Below are 21,480 nucleotides of genomic sequence, written 5' to 3' on the forward strand. Positions count from 1 at the left end.
TAGTTGGCTTCTTTGACTTTACATGTTTTAATTAGACAGGTCTAATAAAGCCATGAACAGGAAATCAAAACAGATTCCAAAAAACGAGTCTCTTCCAAAACCTGCTTTTGAAGTTACCCTTTCGGATTTCCCTAAGTTGCAGACTCTGGGAAGCAATGATGTAGTGGACCTAGAAAAACATAAATGGGGGCCATTATGCTCAACTGAAGGCAATACTGCACTCTTGAGACAACCAGTCAGAACACAGACTTCTGCTTTGGTGACCACAGAGGTTAGTTGATGTTTGTACTTTGGAGCCTTGTAGAGTATTTCATAAAATGACTTGTTTAGTGATTCATTAAACCACTTGTGTCATCAGTAGGGTGATTAAGTAACAAATAGCTTGTAGAGGGAAAGAGTTTGCAGCCTGCCTTGCCCTGTCACTGTAATAAAGTAGAAGACAATTGCTTGAGAGTAGACTAGGAATTTAAACTATTACTCCTGGGAGAATTCTGCACCTAAAAATTCTCCACACAGTATTTTAAAACTCTGCATGTTTTATTGGTCAAAATAACACAATATAATCACTCCAGTTTCAATTATTTTGGTAGCATATTTCAAAATAATTGTCAACAAGTATGTCAACAACACCCACAAAACAAAAAAGATCTCCCACCTGCCCCAGGAGTAGAGTTACAGAAACCCCTACAACAACCCAGCTCCAGTTGGGAGGTACTGGAAGGGGCTGTGTGAGGTTAGGCAATCCACTCGGTGTGAGCTGGGCTCTTCAGAGTTCAGCGGCCCCTAATGGTGGCGAGCAACTCTGCAGCCCCAATTCTGCAGGGGAAACACAGAATTCTGCACAAATTTTGCATTGCACAGTGGTGCAGTTTACTCCTGTGGGAATTCTATTTTAGCTAGTATCTTGTCTAATATACAGTAGATTTCTGCTCAATAGCAATCCTGATGTTAGCAACTTCTGGTTAATGACAACATATTGCTGGGAACCAATTCAGCTCATTAATATCAATGTTAATGGGATTTGGATATTAGCAATAGCATGCTGCTTATTAGCAACTTTTTTGGAAGAAAGGTACCCCCTTTTGCAGGCAGGCCTGTGAGGCTACAGCCCAGAAGGAAGCAACCTGGCAAACCTGCCTGCAAACAGTGACTACATAGGAGGTAAGAGACTGTGAGCTGGAATCCTGGGAGGTGAGGCTGTGGGCAGAGCAGTAGCAGACTTGTGCAGGGAGGGAGGACTGCAGCCTGAAAGGTGGAATCTGCACAGTACATCTCACTGAGCTCTCTGGGCTGTGCCCTGTTGTGGGACTGTGAATAGGGAAGGAAGTGTTGGGACATACTGAGTCCTGACCTCTGGAAAGCCTAGGAAACGGTACTGTGTAGCTGCATGAACCCCAGAGCACTCTTCCCCCACTCCCCTTGCTTGTAGAAAGCCTTGACATCTGGGCTGCAGCCCTCTAAGACTTCTCCTTCCCTGGCAGCTGCCTCACAAACCTGCTTTTCACTTCTTAGTAGGGCTTTCATGTGATTAATTGTGGTGTTAATAGTATACTGTTCTACATTTTCAAATATATTAATTTCAATTACAACACAGAATACAAAGTGTATAGTGTTCACTTTATATTTATTTTTGATTACAAGTATTTGAATTATAAAAAACAAAAGAAATAGTATTTTTCAATTCACCTAATACAGGTACTATAGTGCAATCTCTTTATCAAGAAAGTTGAACTTACAAATGTAGAATTAGGTACCAAAAAAACCTGCATTCAAAAATAAAATCTAAAATTTAGAACCTGAAAGTCCACTCAGTCCTACTTCTTGCTCAGACAAGCAAGTTTATTTGCAGGACATAATGCTGCCCACTTCTTGTTTACAGTGTCACCTGAAAGTGAGAACAGGCGTTCGCATGACACTGTTTAAGCTGGTTTCACAAGATATTCACGATCCAGATGCACTAAAGATTCATATGTCCCTTCATGTTTTGGTCACCATTCCAGAGGATATGTCCATGCTGATGATGGGTTCTGCTCGATAACAGTCCAAAGCAGTGCGGACCGATGCATGTTCATTTTCCTTATCTGAGTCAGATGCCATCAGCAGAAAGCTGATTTTCTTTTTTGGTGGTTTGGGTTCTGTAGTTTCCACATCAGAGTGTTGCTCTTTTAAGACTTCTGAAAGCATGTTCCATACCTCGTCCCTCTCAGATTTTGGAAGGCACTTCAGATTCTTAAACCTTGGGTCGAGTGCTGTAGCTGTCTTTTAGGTTTTGTGAAATCTGCAGTGAAAGTGTTTTTAAAATGAACAATATGTCCTGGGTCATCATCAGAGACTGCTATAACATGAAATATATGGCAGAATGTGGGTAAAACAGAGCAGGGGACACACCATTCTCCTCCCCCTCTCCCCCCAAGAAGTTCGGTCACAAATTTAATTAATGCATTATTTTTTTAACGAGTGTTATCAGCATGGAAGCATGTCCTCTGGAATGGTGACTGAAGCATGAAGGGGCATATGAATATTTAGCATATCTGGCACGTAAATACTTTGCAATGCCAGCTAGAAAAGTGCCATGCAAATGCCTGTTCTCGCTTTCTGGGGACATTGTAAATAAGTGGGCAGCGTTATCTCCATTGTAAACAAACTTGTTTGTCTTAGTGATTGGCTGAACAAGAAGTAGAACTGAATTGACTTGTAAACAGTCAGCGCCTACATTGTTTTGTTTTTGAGTGCAATTATGTATAACACACACAATCTACATTTGTAAGTTACACTTTGACAAAGATTGCACTACAGTACTTGTATGAGATGAATTGATGAATTGAAAAATACTATTTCTTTTAGCATTTTTACAGTGCAAATATTTGTAATAAAAAATATACACTTTGATTTCAATTACAACACAGAATACAATATATATGAAAATGTAAAAAAAATCCAAAATATTTATTTAATAAATTTCAATTGGTATTCTATTGTTTAACTAAAAAAATAATCACAATTATAAAATTAATTGTGATTAATTGCACTGTTAATCGCGTGAGTTAACTGATTAATTGACAGCCCTACTTATTAGCAACTGATGGATAACAGCAACCCCTCAGATGCCAGCAAAAAGTTGCTATTAAGTTGAATCTATCATACAAAGATTTTTTTTTCCCATGTGCAGTAAAATATCATGTGATGCTCACACCTGGGACCTTGTATGCTTCAGTAGCCCATCCCCTCCTTGTTCCCACCAGCTATTTTCTTATGGAAAAAAAAATAAGGTAACCACCACCACCTCTTGCATCTGAAGAAGTGAGGTTCTTACCCACGAAAGCTTATGCTCCCAGTACTTCTGTTAGTCTCAAAGGTGCCACAGGACCCTCTGTTACTTTTTACAGATTCAGACTAACACGGCTACCCCTCTGATACTTGACACCACCACCTCTGTGCATGGCATTGCCTGTGGATTAATGACCAACGTGCATCAGCTTCAGCCAGTCATTAATTCCCAGGAAATGCTCTGCACCTCATTTTTATTGCTCAAGTAAGGTAAATCTGTGTTCTGATTAGCATTTCGTTCACATAATTGCTGGAGCCTGAGAGCAGGAGTGTCATGGAACCTTTATGCCAGATCTCTGCTGGCTGGGGAGGTCTCCTGCACAGGAGGTATTCTCAGGATGCCATTTCTACCCCCTTTTAAGATTCTTTTCTACTAGTTGCATGGTATAAAAGGGTCTTGGTATGGTTGCAGAATATTATCGGGCCAGATGAGTCTAAAAAGTTATATATGTTGGGAGTCTTCTGTATTTAAGAATACAAAACAATATGTTGTTGCTTTGTAGGATAAAAACAAAGCGGAAAACAAAGCTGTATCAAAAATTTATACAGAAGTAGGTTCAGTTTCCTCTTCACTTGATACTAGAGGTAAGTGCTGGAGAAACCCCAAAATATCTACCACTTAGTGGGTTTGAATTGACTCTGCATCTCATTAATATAAGTTACAGAACTGCTGAATGTTCCTTGAGAATAGACTAAATGTGCAAATTTAAAAATAAAAATCTACAGCATGGAAACTAACCAGTGGGAGATAATGAAGCAGTTGTTTTAATTGCTATGTAAATACCTTGACTTACCACAAACTGCTTCCAAATATATGTAAATAATGGATTTCTAATGCAGCAGAGTTCTTAGCTTGTAGCAGATCTCTAGTTTAAATTTTAAAAATTCACTTGTTAAGAGCAAAAATGGCAAAAGGAAAATTGTTCAGAACAAACCACTTTTTAATGCATTCATTTTTCTTTTAGGTCTTAAGCTTATGCATAAATCTGAGGAGACCTGTCTTGTGGGGTTAAGAATATTTTATGTTAATGGATGAGTTTTTATATGATTCAAATTTATATTCATTTGTATTGCAGCAGAAATTACCTCTCTCAATTGAGGTAACCGCAAGTGATTAACTCTGGTGTATATAGAATTCACAAGCTAATTGTCCAATTTTTGTCTGTGATGTCATGGACATTTAAAGATCAGTGCTGATGTACTGATTTTTGTGCTGCTGCTGCTTTGTTGGTTGGTTGTTTAATTAAGAGAAATTATCAGGTTTTGAAGTCTAGTGATCTTTGACTTTTGATGTTAAGGGTACTCCTCAAGTTTAGTACTTTGCTTTCTATTAAAAAAAAAAAAAAATCCAGTAGCAAATCACAAGTACCCTTAACAACATTTAGTAAACCTTGATAAGCAGGCTTGTTTTGAGTGGTTGACTAGCTGGTTGTTAATAGCTGTCTTCTTTAAGTGGCTGGCTGAGTCCTTGCCATTATAAGTATATTTCATGCGGTTTTTCAGATAAAATGGATACAATTCAGACTTCACAGTCTGTTTCTGTGGCTGCAGGGCAGTGTCTTGAGAGGACAAATGCGAGGTCTTTGCTGCTTAAGTTTGGGACTCTCTCTCTCTTTCTCTCTCTCTCGCCTTGAGATGGCAGAAGTGTTATGAATAGTTTTTGTCATGACCTTGCTGGCTGAAGGCCAGGATGAAAAAATTGGCTCAGTTTATTGGCAGAGGTCATCAGTGCCTACTTTAGGGAGAATAGAATGCTGGTGTCTGCTAAAGAAATAGCCAACTATCAGCAGTGTCGTCCAGTATTGTGGCAAGACAGCTCTGAAAGTATGGCTGCCTCAGATCTCCGTGATGTAATATCAGTACAGACTTGAGCACAGGAACTGGGAGCACTACTAGATGAACTCCTAATGTCTATGCTAATATTAGATTGATCTCTGCCTTTGATCCACTGATTGTGAGATGGTGGTGTCTTGTCTCTGAACCCCAGCAGGAGTAGATGGGACTTCCCTTTGGTAATTTTGTTCTTAGGGTCCATGTTGTCTCTCCTCTATTGAATATGTAAATGTTGCCAATTAGGAAGGCTATTGAAGGGTTTTAGTTACTCACCCAACACAGCCAGTGCTGTCAAGACATCTGGTCAAATGTCATGGTATAGTAGAGGAGACAAGGCGGGTGAGATGGTGATGTTTATTGGCCCAACTTCTGTTGGTGAGAGAGACAAACTTTTGAATCACACAGAGCTGTATGGTTTGAAAGCTCGTCTCTCACCAACAGAAGTTGGGCCAATAAAGGATATTGCCTCTCTCATATCCTGGGACTGACACAGCTACATCTATACTACATAGGACATTGATATGGTTGGGATGTGGATAAGAGCTAGCTGTCTGAAGTTCAGCCCAGATAAGACTGAGGTAGTGTTGGTAGTTTGAGTGGGAGAAGGGAGCTGCTGGCAGGAGGTTCTTAATGTGAGGATTCCTACTTCTCTCTGACTCTCAGGGCACTCTCAAACCTTATTTCTTTATCAGGGCTAATGTGGGGGAAGGGTGATGAGGTAGTATTTAAAACAAGGTTATGGTGGGGTGTTTGGTTTCTCATTTTGGCTTTATGGTGGCTGTTTTATATAATTTTTTTAAAAAAAAATCTAACACTTAGAGGCTAGAATAGTTGGGAGGGGTGGTCCCCTTAAATTTAACGGCAGTTTTTCCAAAATTTAATTTTCAGTTCTTTTGCAAATAAAAATCAATGTCAAAGCCCACAATCTGTATAACAAACAAGTGAGCATGCCCAGTGGAGGAAAAATGTAGTAAGGAAACACCTTGGTCTCTAGCTGCCAAGGTACTAATATGAACAGCAGTCAAAGAAACTAAATTAAAAACAATCGGAATACCTTGTCACTAATTGTAGAGGTGGTGGTATTTGAGTCATTCGTAAACCTTTTAAATATTAAGTAGCTGGAGAAATAATTTACCTTTAGATATTGCTGAATATTATTTTCTTTCCAGCAGCACTTCCTCCAACATCTGCACCTTACTCCACTCAGTCACATTTATCTTGGGCCACCATACTATCGCAGGCTCCAAAGAGAGTTGTTTCCTCACCAGCCTCTGAACTTATTTCCAGTAACCATTCTTGCAGCAAAGGAAAACAAGATGTTCAGGCAAATAGTAAGGTATTCAGATAATTGTCTGTTACACTCCATTGATCTAACAGTGGTTCTCAAACTGAGAGTCAGGACCCCAAAGTGGCTCCCAAGCCCGTTTTAATGAGGTCGCCAGAACTGGCATTAGACTTTCTGGGGCCTGGGGTTGAAGCCTGAGCTCCATTGATGGGGGGCCAAAGCCCTTTTAGGCTTTGACTTTGGGCCCCCCCACCTGGCACAGTGAGGCTCGGGCTTTGGCACCCCTGCTTCAGTCTGCCCTCTTGGGGTTGTGTAGTAATTTTTGTTGTCTGAATGGGGTCATGGTGCAATGAAGTTTGAGAACCCCTAACATCATCCATTGACACTATTAAAAAAAAAAAAAAAAAAAAAAAGCCATTAATGTATCTGCAAACCAAATGCTTCTTTGCTAAGGTAGTTTAGGTGTAATTTTACACTTTGTTAGAAGTGTTGTCCATAATTTTAAGTTACACTTCTTTCATATCTTGTTGTCTTCAAAAGTTAAAGTTGAAACAGGGTATCTTTTAGGAGGAATGTTTTCTGCCCAAATCACTGTATCCAAGGTATGCTGTGATAGTTTTGCAGTACGTTTACAGCAGTATATTCTCTGCTGTGCTCTAACTGCTGCTGGGTCTTAAATGATCAAACTCTGTCCATGTGTTATCACAATGTGGATTGGTTAGGGCCTACTTTGTTGTACATGTTTGATCGTTTACATAGGTTTGGTGGTTTTAAAAATATTTTTACCTGTATTCTGATACTAGTCATCTGTAAATAGCTGATTTACTCCACTCGTGGTCTTTCATTAGTCAAAAACAAGAAATGATGCTAGTGAAACTGAGCCTGAAGAAGTATCAGAAAAGAAGAAGAAAAAAAAGAAAAAGAAACCTAAATCAAATCCTGAAGAGGAAAAACCTCAAAATGAAAGCTTTATACTACAGGAACCACCAAGGATTGAGGTACAGTCGAATATTTTGGTAATGTGTGCACATTAAGGGGTTGATATGTGACTTCTAATTTGTAGAAGCCTGGATTCAGATCTGTGGTGTGAACTGATTCTGCAGGTATATTTAAGAAAATAATTTTCTCCTAGTCCCAAAGTACAGTTGTGACTGGAATCCCAGGGGAGCCAGCTGAGGTCACTCAATTAGGGTGAACTGCAAAGAATGGTGCAGACAATACCCAAATCTGGTGGATATTCCAATATTTACATTTACCAAGCCAGCACAAAGCAGCTTCCATAATAACTTCACTGGTTACCCAGAAACAACAACACAGTTCCCTTAAAGTAACCCAACCTCAGGCCTCCACCTAGGCACCCAAGTCCGATATGATGAGGATTAATACACCTCTGCCCCGATATAATGCTGTCCTCGGGAGCCAAAAAATCTTACTACGTTATAGGTGAAACCGCGTTATATCGAACTTGCTTTGATCCACCGGAGTGTGCAGCCTCTCCCCCCGGAGCACTGCTTTACCGTGTTGTATCCGAATTTGTGTTATATCGGGGTAGAGGTGTAAATCTTATTCATCATGCAAAAAAGTTCTATCAGTCCCAGAGGATCAGACACATTACCTCCCAGGTCAGTGAATGTTCCAGCTCTTACCTAAATACACGCTTACAGCCAAATCTTATTAATAAAATAAAATTTATTTTAAAAAGAATAGGGAGAGAGGATTGGTTAAAAAATCAGTATACATACAGACATGAGTCGGTCTTGAGATTCAGATTCGTAGCAGAAACAGTGAGCTTTGTAGATACAAAGAGTTCTTTCGGAAATAGTCCAATGTTTATATTTCAGGGTAGTCGATTCAGAACTGGGATCTCAGTCCTTGTGGCTTAGGCTTCCCCTGCATGAAACCTCAAGTAGATAAACAGGATCGGGACCCAAGGGTCTTTTATACCATTTTCTAGCAGCCTCTTGACCATACAGTTCTGGGTAAACAATAGGCTTTTGATGTAACCTTCTGTTTCCTAAGCACCACCAGTAATTAGTTACACAAATTAACGTAGGGCAATTTATCACAAACTTCAGAGAGACAAATAGACATTGACATTATTTCACTCAAGTTTAATCTAAATGTTAATAGTCCCTGTCTGTCACTAGAACTATTAATTCAGAGATCAAAAGGGAGCATCTGTTTACATTGCTAAAGTTTGAGTGCACACAGACAATTAGTATCACTTCTAACAATATAGGTTTGCGTTTCAAAGTTCTAGCCAATCTAACATCAAATGGCCATAATTACTATTTCTAATACGTCTCTACAGGTTGGCTCTGGGTTAGTTAGCCTGCAAGCTGTTTAACCCTTTCTGGCCGTGTGTCACACTTTTTGTATAAGATTCATTGCAATTATCTAACAGCAGTAGCAATAATTTGCATGGTTATATTTTAATTAGACAAAGTGACAACAGTCTGTTCTTCTTCGAGTGCTTGCTCATATCGATTCCAATTAGGTGTGCGCGCGCCGCATGCATGATCGTCGGAGAATTTTCTACCCTAGCAACACCGGCGGGTCGGCTGTGGAGCCCCCTAGAGTGGCGCCTTCATGGCGCTAAATATATACCCCAGCCGACCCGGCGCCCCCTCAGTTCCTTCTTACCGCCCCTGACGGTCGTTGGAACTGTGGAGCGCGGCGTAGCTGTTCTCCACTCTCCCTAGCTTATTCCGTTTACTGATAATTATAGTTATAGTTCTAGTTGTATATAGTTAGATAGTTGTTTAACTGTATAACAACTATTAACAAGTGAATAAAGGGGATTAAGGGGGTTGTCTCCCCCTTTTTTCCCCGGCGCGTGGCCGGGCTCATGCCCAAGGCTCCCGGCTTCAAACAGTGCGCGTCCTGCGCTAAGCCTATGCCAACGAGTGACGCGCACGACTCGTGTCTGAAGTGCCTGGGGGAGTCCCATCAGACAGATAAGTGCAAGATCTGTAAGGCCTTCAGACCGAGGACCAAGAAGGAGCGGGACTTTCGGCTTCGGCAACTCCTTATGGAGGCGGCACTTAGCCCAGACGCTCCATCGGCGCGTCAAGCCCCGGCACCTAGCGCCTCGGTGCGCAGTGCCCCGGCGGCACCGACCATTCCGACCGCGTCGAACAAGCCTCCACGGCACCGGACCCCATCGGCACCGCACTCACAGCAAGTGCCTCGGCGCCGTTCATCATCCCCGGGACATAAAAAATCCCATAAGACGGGGACTGCCGTACTGAAGACGCCGGCTCCCCCGGTGCCGGGGGTAGAGCCGCGTCCGCCTGTGGAGCACCAAAAACAGGTGCCTCCAGCACCGTCGACTCCGGCTCCGAGGCCGTCGAGTCCGGTGCAGACAGGGTCACCACCGCGACCGGTGGTGATACAGTGCCTCCCGTCGACCCCAGAGACCTTCGCGACGGCGAGAGACTTGATCGCTCTCACGGAGCCGGCACCGGCACCGTCGGCACCGTTGACTCGTCCGGTCCAGTCCAGGGGGAAACCTGCCTTGATGCGCCCTCCATCGCAGGGGCTGGAACCACGGCACCGTTCCAGGTCCCGAAGCAGGTCCCCATGCCGCTCGCAGTCCCGGCGCTGGATATCACCTCGGCACCGGTCGTACTCGCGGCTAAGATCATCGTCGCGGCACCGTTCTACGTTCCGGCACCGCTATGATCGTCGGTACCGGTCAACATCGAGACGTAGTTCTCTGCACCACTACGATCGACGCTCAACGTCGAGGGGTCGCTCCCGGCACCGGGCCTACTCCAGGTCCAGGTCCGACTCCCGGCACCGGCCCGGTCATCGGCACAGATTGCGATCTCGGCACCGATCGCCGGCACCGCACAGAGATAGAACATCTCCGGACCGGCACCGTGCGGCACCGTATCCAACGGGGATCGTCTCGGCGCAGTCGGCACCGCCATGGCCATCAAGATCAGTGTCTCGCTCCTCTGAGGACGTATCGAGATCGGCATACCCCCCTCAGGGGCAAGCCGAGGAGCAAGATATAGGCCACTGGCAGGAGTTAGCAGAGGACCCTGCTCACGGCCCTTCTCACTGGTCTTTCTGGATCCCGTGGGCGTACCATCAAGCGCAAGGGGCTCCACTAACTTCAGCCTCTCGCTCGGGACACTCTGATAGAAGGGCCCCAGAGTCCACCATCTCTCGCCCTCCTCCAGGTGGCATGGAGGCTTCCGTGCCTGCACCACCTGATGTCCGGGACCTAAGGGCAGGTGATGCTCCGTCCCAGGAACAGGGAGACCAGGACCCCCCATTGGATCCTTTACCACCTGAGGCATCTTCCTCTTCCTCTCCAGATGAGGCAGTGGCGGGCACGTCGTGCACAGGTCCACCCCTGATAGATCTTCGGGCTCATCAGGACCTCTTACGTAGGATGTCCCGTAATATGGACCTACAGGCGGAGGAGATAGTGGAGGTGCAGGACCCCATTGTAAATATCCTCTCGGCGGATGCCCCATCAAGAGTGGCGTTGCCCCTGATCCGCACGATCCAGGCTAACGCCACTACGATATGGCAAACTCCTGCCTCTATTCCACCCACAGCCAGAGGGGTGGAGAGAAAGTACTTTGTCCCCTCAAAGGACTATGAGTACCTGTATACTCATCCACAGCCGTGTTCACTGGTGGTGTCATCGGTGAATGCAAGGGAGCGCCACGGTCAACAGGCCGCAGCGCCAAAATCTAAGGAGGCTAAGCGCCTCGATTTGTTTGGCCGTAAAGTTTATTCAGCCGGAGGGCTACAACTCGGAGCGGCTAACCAACAGGCGCTACTGAGCCGTTATAGTTTTAACTCCTGGAACTCTATGGGGAAGTTCAAGGAGTTGATTCCCCAAGAGTCCAGGGAAGAGTTCGGGGCCCTAGTTGAGGAAGGTAAGAAGGTGGCTCGGACTTCCTTACAGGCCTCATTAGATATAGCGGACTCGGCTGCGAGAACCCTGGCGTCAGGTATCGCTATGCGAAGGACCTCTTGGCTCCAAGTTTCGGGTTTGCCCCCGGAGTTGCAACAAACCCTGCAGGATTTGCCCTTTGAAGGACAGGGGTTGTTCTCGGAGAAGACGGACTCTCGCCTGCAGAGCCTCAAGGACTCCAGGACAATCATGCGCTCCCTGGGGATGCATGTTGCGGGTCCTCAGCGCAGGCCATTTAGGCCTCAGCCTCAGCGCTTCTACCCCCCCCCCCACCTCGTCAGAGACAGGACTCTGCCTGGAGGCGGGGGCGAGGTAGTAGAAGAAGGTGGACCGGCCCTCAACCTGGTCAGAACCAAGGGCCTCCAAGGCCACCCGCAGGCCCCAGGCAGAACTTTTGAAGGTGCGGTCGAGGACGGCGCCCCAGTCATCCCCCAGGATCCAGCCCCCTCCTTTCGGGATCGCCTCTCCCATTTCCACCGTGCTTGGTCCCTTATAACTTCGGACCGTTGGGTCCTTCGCACGGTGGAGAGGGGATACGCTATCCAGTTTTCTTCAATCCCTCCCTCCCATCCCCCTTCCCCGTCCCTCTTCAGGGACCCTTCTCACGAGCAACTTCTTATACAGGAGGTTTCCACGCTCCTTGCTATGGGGGCCATAGAGGAGGTTCCAGTAGAGTTAAGGGGCAGGAGATTTTATTCCCGTTACTTCCTGATCCCCAAGTCCAAAGGGGGTCTGAGACCCATCTTGGACTTGCGCGGACTCAACAAATTTATAGTAAAGTTGAAGTTCCGCATGGTCTCCTTAGGAGCCATTATCCCTTCCCTCGATCCTGGAGACTGGTTCGCCGCCCTCGACATGAAAGACGCATACTTTCATATTGCAATTTACCCGCCCCACAGACGCTTCCTGCGATTCGTGGTAAGCAAGGTGCACTATCAATTTGCGGTCCTTCCCTTTGGCCTATCCTCGGCCCCAAGAGTGTTCACGAAATGTATGGCTGTCGTGGCAGCATACCTTCGGCGACAAGGGATACAGGTGTTTCCGTACTTAGACGACTGGCTGGTACGCAGCCGCACCAAAGAGCAAGTTCGAGCTCACGTCCACATGATAGTGCACACATTCAACAAGTTGGGCATCCTACTCAACAAGGACAAATCCACTCTAGAACCTACCCAGAGAATAGAATTCATCGGCGCAGTCCTAGACTCCAGACGTGCACAAGCCATCCTACCGGACAACCGCTTTTGTACCATCACGAGCCTCATTCAAGGGCTCAGGGCCTTCCCAACTACCACGGTGAGGTCGTGCCTCACCCTGCTGGGTCACATGGCTTCCTGCACGTACGTAACCAGACATGCCAGACTTCGACTTCGCCCACTCCAGACCTGGGTGTCATCGGTATACCGCCCACATCGGGACAGCCTGAACTTGGTGGTCACGGTCCCGAACTCGGTCTTGACCTCCCTCACCTGGTGGCTAGATCGCAGTGTGGTTTGCGAGGGGATGCCGTTTCACACCCCACAACCCTCTCTGCACCTGGTCACAGACGCTTCATCTCTGGGTTGGGGCGCCCATCTCAACGAACACCATACCCAGGGCCTGTGGACTGCGCCCCAGCTAGCCCTGCACATCAATGTTCGGGAACTGATGGCGGTGCGCCTGGCGTGTCAGGCATTTCTCAATCTCCTACGTGGCCGCTGTGTGTTAGTTCTCATCGACAACACCACGGCCATGTTTTACATCAACAGGCAAGGAGGAGCACGTTCGTCGACTCTATGCCAAGAGGCGATTCGCCTATGGGACTTCTGCATTGCCCACTCAATCCATCTCACGGCATCGTTCCTCCCTGGAGTCCAGAACACTTTAGCGGACCGACTCAGCAGGTCCTTTCAGACGCACGAGTGGTCTATCCGTCCGGACATCATACATTCTGTTTTCCAGAAGTGGGGGTTTCCCCAGATAGACCTGTTTGCATCTCGAGACAACAGGAAGTGCCACGTGTTCTGCTCCCTGCAAGGTCGAGCTCCGGGCTCCCTCTCGGATGCATTTCTCCTTCCCTGGAAAGACCACCTGTTTTATGCCTTCCCTCCGTTTCCTCTGGTCCACAAGGTACTGCTCAAATTGCGCAGAGACCAGGCACAGGTAATTCTGGTCGCTCCAGCGTGGCCGAGACAACATTGGTACACCACACTGCTGGAACTCTCGGTTCAGACACCAATCCCGCTTCCATTATGTCCAGATCTCATCTCCCAGGACCACGGCCGGATGCGTCACCCCGACCTGCAATCTCTTCACCTCACGGCGTGGCTGCTCCATGGTTCACCCAGGCAGAGCAACAATGCTCACTCTCGGTCCAACAGATTCTGTTGAGCAGTAGGAAGCCCTCAACACGAGCCACGTATTTGGCCAAGTGGAAGCGGTTCTCCTGTTGGTGCGAACAACGAGCCACGTCCCCGTTACAGGCACCTATTCCTCTCATATTGGAATATCTCCTCTCCCTAAAACAGCAGGGGTTGGCGATATCTTCAATTAGAGTTCACCTGGCCGCTATATCAGCCTTTCACCCAGGGGAACTCGCGTCCTCGGTATTCTCTAACCCAATGGTCGTTAGATTCCTCAAGGGCTTAGACCGGACGTACCCACAACAACGTCAGCCCGTTCCGACGTGGGACCTCAACCTGGTTCTCTCCAAGCTCACAGGTCCTCCATTCGAGCCACTGGCCACCTGTTCACTTCTGTACCTATCCTGGAAGACAGCCTTCCTCGTAGCCATCACCTCAGCAAGGCGCGTTTCTGAACTCAGGGCGCTTACATCCGAGCCCCCTTACACAGTTTTCCACAAGGATAAAGTGCAGCTTCGACCACATCCTGCCTTTCTCCCTAAGGTGGTTTCTCCATTTCATATCAATCAGGATATATTTCTCCCGGTCTTTCATCCTAAACCACATGCTACTCGCCAGGATCAACGTTTGCATTCTCTGGACGTACGCAGGGCCCTGGCTTTCTATATTGACCGCACAAGGCACTTTAGAAAGACGACGCAACTCTTCGTTGCAGTGGCCGACCGAATGAAAGGCTTACCGGTCTCCTCACAACGCCTATCCTCCTGGATTACGTCTTGCATCCGGACTTGCTATGACCTGGCAGGTGTCTCAACACCGCACCTCACCGCTCACTCCACGAGGGCCCAAGCTTCCTCGACTGCTTTCCTGGCTCAAGTGCCGATCCAGGACATCTGTAGAGCGGCAGTTTGGTCATCAGTCCACACATTTACAGCTCACTATGCACTAGTGCAGCAGTCCAGGGACGATGCTGCTTTTGGATCAGCGGTTTTGCACACAGCAATGTCTCACTCCGACCCCACCACCTAAGTTGGGCTTGGGAGTCACCTAATTGGAATCGATATGAGCAAGCACTCGAAGAAGAAAAGACGGTTACTCACCGTTGTAACTGTTGTTCTTCGAGATGTGTTGCTCATATCCATTCCAAACCCGCCCCCCTTCCCCACTGTCGGAGTAGCCGGCAAGAAGGAACTGAGGGGGCGCCGGGTCGGCTGGGGTATATATTCAGCGCCATGAAGGCGCCACTCTAGGGGGCTCCACAGCCGACCCGCCGGTGTTGCTAGGGTAGAAAATTCTCCGACGATCGTGCACGCGGCGCGCGCACACCTAATTGGAATGGATATGAGCAACACATCTCGAAGAACAACAGTTACAACGGTGAGTAACCGTCTTTTACAAAACCCTAACTAAGAAGTTAGGCAAATCAGACTCTGTATGTGACAACAGAGATCAGAGGGAAAAATAGGGTGTGGTAGCATGACCCTTGCACCTGTTATGTCCCACTGAATTCCGCGCCAATACTTGTGATTCCTCTACAGGATTTGCGACCGTAATGTGCATCATGACTACAAGCAGCCAAAACATTCAACATGGGATTTCTTTTTTGGTAGCAAAGGAAGCAATTAAAATCTGCTTCTTACTACACCTCTACCCCAATATAACACGAATTCGGATATAATGCGGTAAAGCAGTGCTCCAGGGGGCAGAACTGTGCACTCTGACAGATCAAAGCAAGTTCGATATAACGCGGTTTCACCTATAACGCAGTAAGATTTTTTTTTTTTTTTTTTTTTTTGGCTCCCGAGGACAGCGTTATGTCGGGGTAGAGGTATACTTTGTTACATTGTACAGCTAACAGTGTGTCATATGCTTCAGATTAAATATTATATTGGTGCGGGGGAAGATCCAGTTGATTTCTCCAATATAATTATTCAGGAGTAAATCAGATGTTCTGTTAGGTAAAGATTACACATGTATATTTTTGTGTATTATATTTAAAAATCCAAACAGAACCTTTTAATGCTAAGTAGTAACTCTGAACATTTTCCCCCTAAGATTACAGAATTGCTCCTTTTTGTGTTTGTGCATTGGACAGTACTTTGTATGTTGCTAATTTTTGTTTCTCTAGAAAATGAAGCAGTTTCCATTTGTTTATGTGGCTATTTCCTCCTGCAACAGTGGCGGGGAGAGGCTTTTTCAAAAATGTGTGGTAAAATGTTGAACTGACTGGGACTTCAAGGGCAGGACGTGTAGGACCTCAGAATACCCTATTTTTAGAAATTGTCTAGATTTTAAATTGGTTTCCCTTTTAAGATTTTTATATTAACATTAACTCTTCCACCTTACCTACATATAACCCAATTTGGTCTTCAGATTCATGCAGCTCCTGCTGAAATTGATCAATATGAAGTCACAAGTACTCCTGTTTTTATCTAAATGGTATATGCTTAAAATAGAGCTATTTCAAAATATGTGTAATTTGGGCAATTTAAGGTTACTGTGAGAGCATTAATGTAAATTTGTGTTTTTCCTGTCTCCAGAAAAAGAGATTAGTTCTAATCAGTATTATTTTTACTCTAAATTCCTATTGTGGATTTTATTAATCTATTTTATCAGTTGTAATTTAGCTTTTGCACAAATAAAACTGAGAAATAATTTTCATAGATGCACTAATAAATTGAATGTTAAGTTGCATTTTAAAGTTAACGTGATTGAAAACTGTTTTTTTTTTTTTTGTTGTTGTTTTTTTTAAATATGTACAAAAATTCCACTAAGTATAGTGTTATGGGGCTAATTGGCTGAGCAAAGAAGTCTTTCACTCAGCTCAGTGATGTCAATTTGTTCATTACAGATATTTGAACGCCACATCCGGTCAGGTCCAAAACTTGATGTTCTAGGTATCACTAGGCAAAACTCCAATTGATTTAGGTAAAAATTGAAAAAACCTGAAGGGGGAAATAGAGGATCCATGGAGCTCCTTGACTCTTGCAGCAGCTTCAGCTACATCTGTAATGGTCTTTAGATTGAAGAACTAGTTGATGGCAGCCATTAACACTTTCCAGTATAACTATATCACCCATCTCAGCTCTCCCCATCCTCCAAGTACAGTTTAAAATTGTTGACACCCTGAATTACTTTACCCTCCCAGTCAGAGAAGAGAGAGAAAAGAAATGAGAATGTGGGGAGAGGGAATAGGGAGGAATAAGTAGGCAGGCCATTCGTCCTGCTTTTGAAGGTTTGTTCCTGTCTGGTACTGAGACAAAATTGGACGTGGCTTCCAGCAGCAGTTGGAGTCATGCCATTCCGAGAAGTACCGAAATGTTGTATCCTGGGAATATGTGAGGGGAAATGGGGAGGGCACACAGAGCCCATGGCATGGGGAGAATGGGGGATCACATTATCTCTGGCCTGAGGTGAAGGGTGGGGTGACTGCAAGGAGTCCCTGAGATTGTGGGAGATGGGAGCATGGCATACAAGGAGCTTGTGGAGGGAATGAAGGACCTCAAGGAGTCTGTAATGTGCTTTTTTTTATGCTCTCAGCCTACAGAAGCAACAAGTGTGTGATCCTCTAGTTTGCTGAATATTGTATACTGCACACATGCATTCTCTGTGCTGTTGTTTAACTGTAAATGTACATAGTCAGTAGTATCAAAACGTGCATATACTGATTTCTTTGAGTGTTCACGATTCTATAGTCCAAAGCTTATGGCACTCCCCTCTTTTGTTCCCCTTCTCTCTCTCACCCGCACTTTTTAAGGCAAGACTACGTAACTGGAGGCTAGAGTGGGAAATGGGGGCTTTGTAGTTCAGAATGCTTGTAAATGATCTAAAAAGTAACAGAATGGCTCTTTTAACTGTCCTTAGTAATTGGCTGCAGTACTGACTGCACTCAGAGTACTAGAAAAGATTCAAGTTCTGGCATCTGTTAATGCAAACGTTTTTTTGTTTTGTTTTTTAAATTCCTTTATGTCTGAACTAGTTGCTGCCATATGCAAAATCTGTGCCTTCTGCAGCTTTTAAGCATTAAGATGTTAATAGTTGAAGAAGCCATACTCAGATCCGTGAACCTCTATACACCAAAATAGATGTGTGTTTCTTTATGTGGAAGGGAGGGAGAGAATATATATTTGATTTGGAGCTGGGAATTTGGCGCTGATTGTCCTCTTTAAAAACAATGGCTTGTATTTTGTTTAGGATGCTGAAGAGTTTCCTGACCTGGCAGCTGCTTCTGACCGAAAAAACAGGGCGGGGACTCAGAAATCATTCTATGCTCCTCCTGTTAGCAGAAGGCAGCCTGAAGTAAGAGATCTTGTCAGATGACTCCCATACACTTGCTTTGTATCTCCAAAAACTGAACAGAAAAAAACGGAAACTTTAAAATGTTGAATTTTCATATTAGTTGTGCTTCGATTTGCTGAAGAGGCTTGCTCTTAGAATGTGTAAGGGAAAATGGACACAGGTGTCTACTGCAGTGTTGTAGTCATATTGGTCCCAGGATATTGGAGATCAAGGTGGGTGAGGTAATATCTTTTATAGGACCAACTTCTGTTGGTGTGAGACAAGCTTACGAGCTTACACAGAGCTCTTCTTCAGGCCATATGTAAGCTCAAAAGCTTCTCTCTCACCAACAGAAGTTGGTCCAATAAAAAAGGTTATCTCACCCACCTAGTCTCTCAGGTGTCTGTCTGCTGAGTATCTTCAACTCCTGGCTCTGCAGCCTGATCAGTGTTAAATCTACTCAATTATATATCTAGGGCACCTAGAACACTACATTTCAGTGCCAGTCTGCTGCAAGGGTAAGAACTGTGCAGCTTTTGGGGAAAAGTATTCTACCTGCATATGCATTCCTTTCACTATTTTCCACTTTAAAATTATTCTGCAGTGAAGGAGCAAGTCTAATGCTTGATCTATACTTTCAATTTATGTCAGCATAACTATATCGCTCAGGGGTGTGGAAAAGTGGTGTAGCTATATCAACCTAACCTTCACTATAGACAGTGCTGTATTGACAGGAGGGCAGTTCTCCTGTCAGCATAGATAGTGTCTTAGCTAAGTGCTACCGTAGCACTGTGAGTGTGTGGACAAGCCCTAAGCATTTCTGTGTTACACTGGAGTAGTGTTTCTAAACCTTTGGGCTGTGACCTGCAGGGGGATGACAAAAGACAATCGGGGGGGTGGGGTGTGTCACAAAGTATTTAAAAACTTTTCTTCTAAAGCAAAAAATATAAAATTTCCAGAATAACTTGGAGGCAGCCCAAACCTTCAAAGTTTGTGAGGTAAAACATGGTCTCAAAACACACACACATCATATAGGTTTGTCATATTTTTTTTTATTGTTATAATAAATGTAGAGAGGGGTCTCAAAAATATTTTTCACCACCAACCAGAAAAGATGGAGACGTTTGCATTAGAAGAACTTAGATACTATCATAGTAGGCAAACTAGAAATACTGAAGAAAGAGTGGGGGCTTGGATGTAGTTGACCAGTCTAGCAGCCAATGAATGCTCACTTTCTCAGAGGAAACTCATTGCTTACTATTTCAGGTCTGGGTCACAGCTCCTGTTACTGTAGGTAGACTTGACTACTACATGTTCCCTTTATCCCCCTGCAGATATTCATATTGCTTACATTTTGGTGGTTTAAGTCTACAGAATATGACAGGAGTCTAAACATTTTCTGTTCTTTTTGGCACTTCCTTTCTGTCTTTAAATTTCAAAGGTACATGTAACCAAAGAGTCCTGTGACAGTCATTATCGAAAAGATACATCAAACTTGGGAGCTGTTGTAACATCAGGGAAAAAAACAGGGAAACATGCTTCATCTGCTATGTTGGAAAGAAAAAAACCTCAGGTAAACCAATTCCCATTGAAACTAAGTGATCATAGGCTGAAATTGCAGAGAGAACTGGCACGTTTAGCGGTAAGGACCAAAAGGTTTAAGCTTAAATGCAAGTATATATTTTTTGTATCTACAGTAAGTGACCTGATTCTTTAGTTGGAAGCACTTGGCACCTGTGAAAATCAAGCCACTTTAGGTTCTCAGATGTGAAAAAAATTTGGCCAATGTATCTTTTCATTTGTTTTTGCAGTGTATATGTTTTAAGTACAGTAACTCCTCGTTTAATGTTGTAGTTATGTTCCTGAAAAATGTGACTTTGAGCAAAATGGTGTTAAGCAAATCCAATTTCCCCATAAGAATTAATATAAATAGGGGAAATTTTTTTCACCAGACAAAAAACTATATATTACATTGATATACACACAGTATACGTTTTAAACAAAGAATTTAATACTGTTCACAGCTATGATGATTGCGAAGCTTGGTTGAGGTGGTGAAGTTAGAGGGTGGAAGAGGGAGGGATATTTCCCAGGGAATGCCTTACTGCTAAATGATGAACTAGCACTTGGCTGAGCCCTCAAAGGTGAACACCTTGTTGTTAATGTAGCTGCTCACACAAGGCAGCACGAACACGCATAGCAAGCAGGAGTCTCTGGGAGCAGCTCCAAGGCAGAGGGCAGGAGCAGCACATGGCAGTGGGGGAGGGACAGCTGAACTGCGGGCAATTGATAGTCTGCTGGGTGGCTGCAGCACAGGGAACTTAAGGGGGCTGCCGGTCCAACCTGGTTACAAGCCCCCACCAGCTAGCTGCAACGGGCTGCTCTTCCTGCAAGCAATGGACAAATCAGGCGGCTGCCAACGATGTTAGAAGGGAGCATTGCACAACTTTAAACGAGCATGTTCCCTAATTGATCAGCAATGAAACAACATTAACCGGGATGACTTTAAGTGAGGAGTTACTGTATTGGAGATTGTCCCCTTAGCCCATCTGATTTGATCATGACATGCCCTATCCTAAACCAGTGTCTTAAGAATTCAGGAACAGTTTGAGCTGGAGTCTTAAGGATATTGCACACCCAGAGATTATATTCTCCTTTCTACATCCAACCATAGGCAGATCATTTTTAAGTTGTGGAAGAAAAGCAACTTCTGTTTAGGGCTACAGTGCTGCCCCCAAGCTACCTTTTAAGACATAAGAGAGAGTGACATAAGCTGTCTTATTCCAAAAAATTCTTGCTGAATCAAGCTTGACATGGATTTATTAGCATTCTACTGGGTCTATATTGTTCTCTATAAACTTTGAGAAATGCTTTTACTGTTTCAGTGGGCTCTTCAAAATTATTTTCAACTTGATATCAAACAGGTAGTAGGACAAGCTAGTAGTCAGCCATACAGAGCTAGGTTGTAGCATAGCTCTGGTAATGGAAGTATATCAGAATGCCCTAGTCTCCTGCTTCCTGGCATGGCTTGTTATTGGTTTGGTACATTACTAAAATGATGATGGCTGGTGCTATGAAGGAAGAAAGAGTTACAAGGATGTAGGAAGGTAACCTTGGTTTGGACATATTGCTTACTCTGGCATGGTTTGTGTACAGAAATCAAGGAGGACCATGGTCCTGCAGAGATCTTCTTGTGTCTTATTTAGGTATCTATAAAATAACATTTTGTAGTACTGTCTGCCTTAAGCCTGGCCTAAACTTAAAAATTAGATTGACTTAGCCATGTTGGTCAGGACTATGAAAAACTTTGCACCCGGAGTACAGTGGTAAGGTTGATCTCACTCCTGGTGTAAACACACCTAGGTTGATGAAAGAATTCTTCTGTTGACCTCACTATCACCTCTTGGAGTAGTGGATTAACTACATCCATTGAAAAAACTCTTCTGGTGATGTAGGAAGTGTCAACGTTACAGCAG

At 44.7% G+C, this 21,480-nt stretch overlaps 1 protein-coding gene across 5 annotated transcripts in view; it reads left to right on the forward strand.

Annotated features, from left to right (window-relative positions):
* The window catches only part of SECISBP2 (SECIS binding protein 2), a 56,492-nt gene that overhangs the window by 11,260 nt on the left and 23,752 nt on the right, over nucleotides 1–21,480 (forward strand). For 4 of the 5 annotated variants that reach the window (XM_054032615.1, XM_054032618.1, XM_054032620.1 and 1 more), the window contains 6 exons: nucleotides 36–271; nucleotides 3,831–3,912; nucleotides 6,330–6,496; nucleotides 7,294–7,443; nucleotides 17,921–18,025; nucleotides 19,446–19,577. In XM_054032615.1, the coding sequence (XP_053888590.1) occupies nucleotides 36–271; nucleotides 3,831–3,912; nucleotides 6,330–6,496; nucleotides 7,294–7,443; nucleotides 17,921–18,025; nucleotides 19,446–19,577 (872 nt within the window). The remainder of the gene's footprint in view (nucleotides 1–35; nucleotides 272–3,830; nucleotides 3,913–6,329; nucleotides 6,497–7,293; nucleotides 7,444–17,920; nucleotides 18,026–19,445; nucleotides 19,578–21,480) is intronic. The other variant, XM_054032617.1, reaches the window with a different exon arrangement.

Source organism: Malaclemys terrapin, chromosome 6, assembly GCF_027887155.1.
Source record: "Malaclemys terrapin pileata isolate rMalTer1 chromosome 6, rMalTer1.hap1, whole genome shotgun sequence".
NCBI classification, from domain to species: Eukaryota; Metazoa; Chordata; order Testudines; family Emydidae; genus Malaclemys; species Malaclemys terrapin.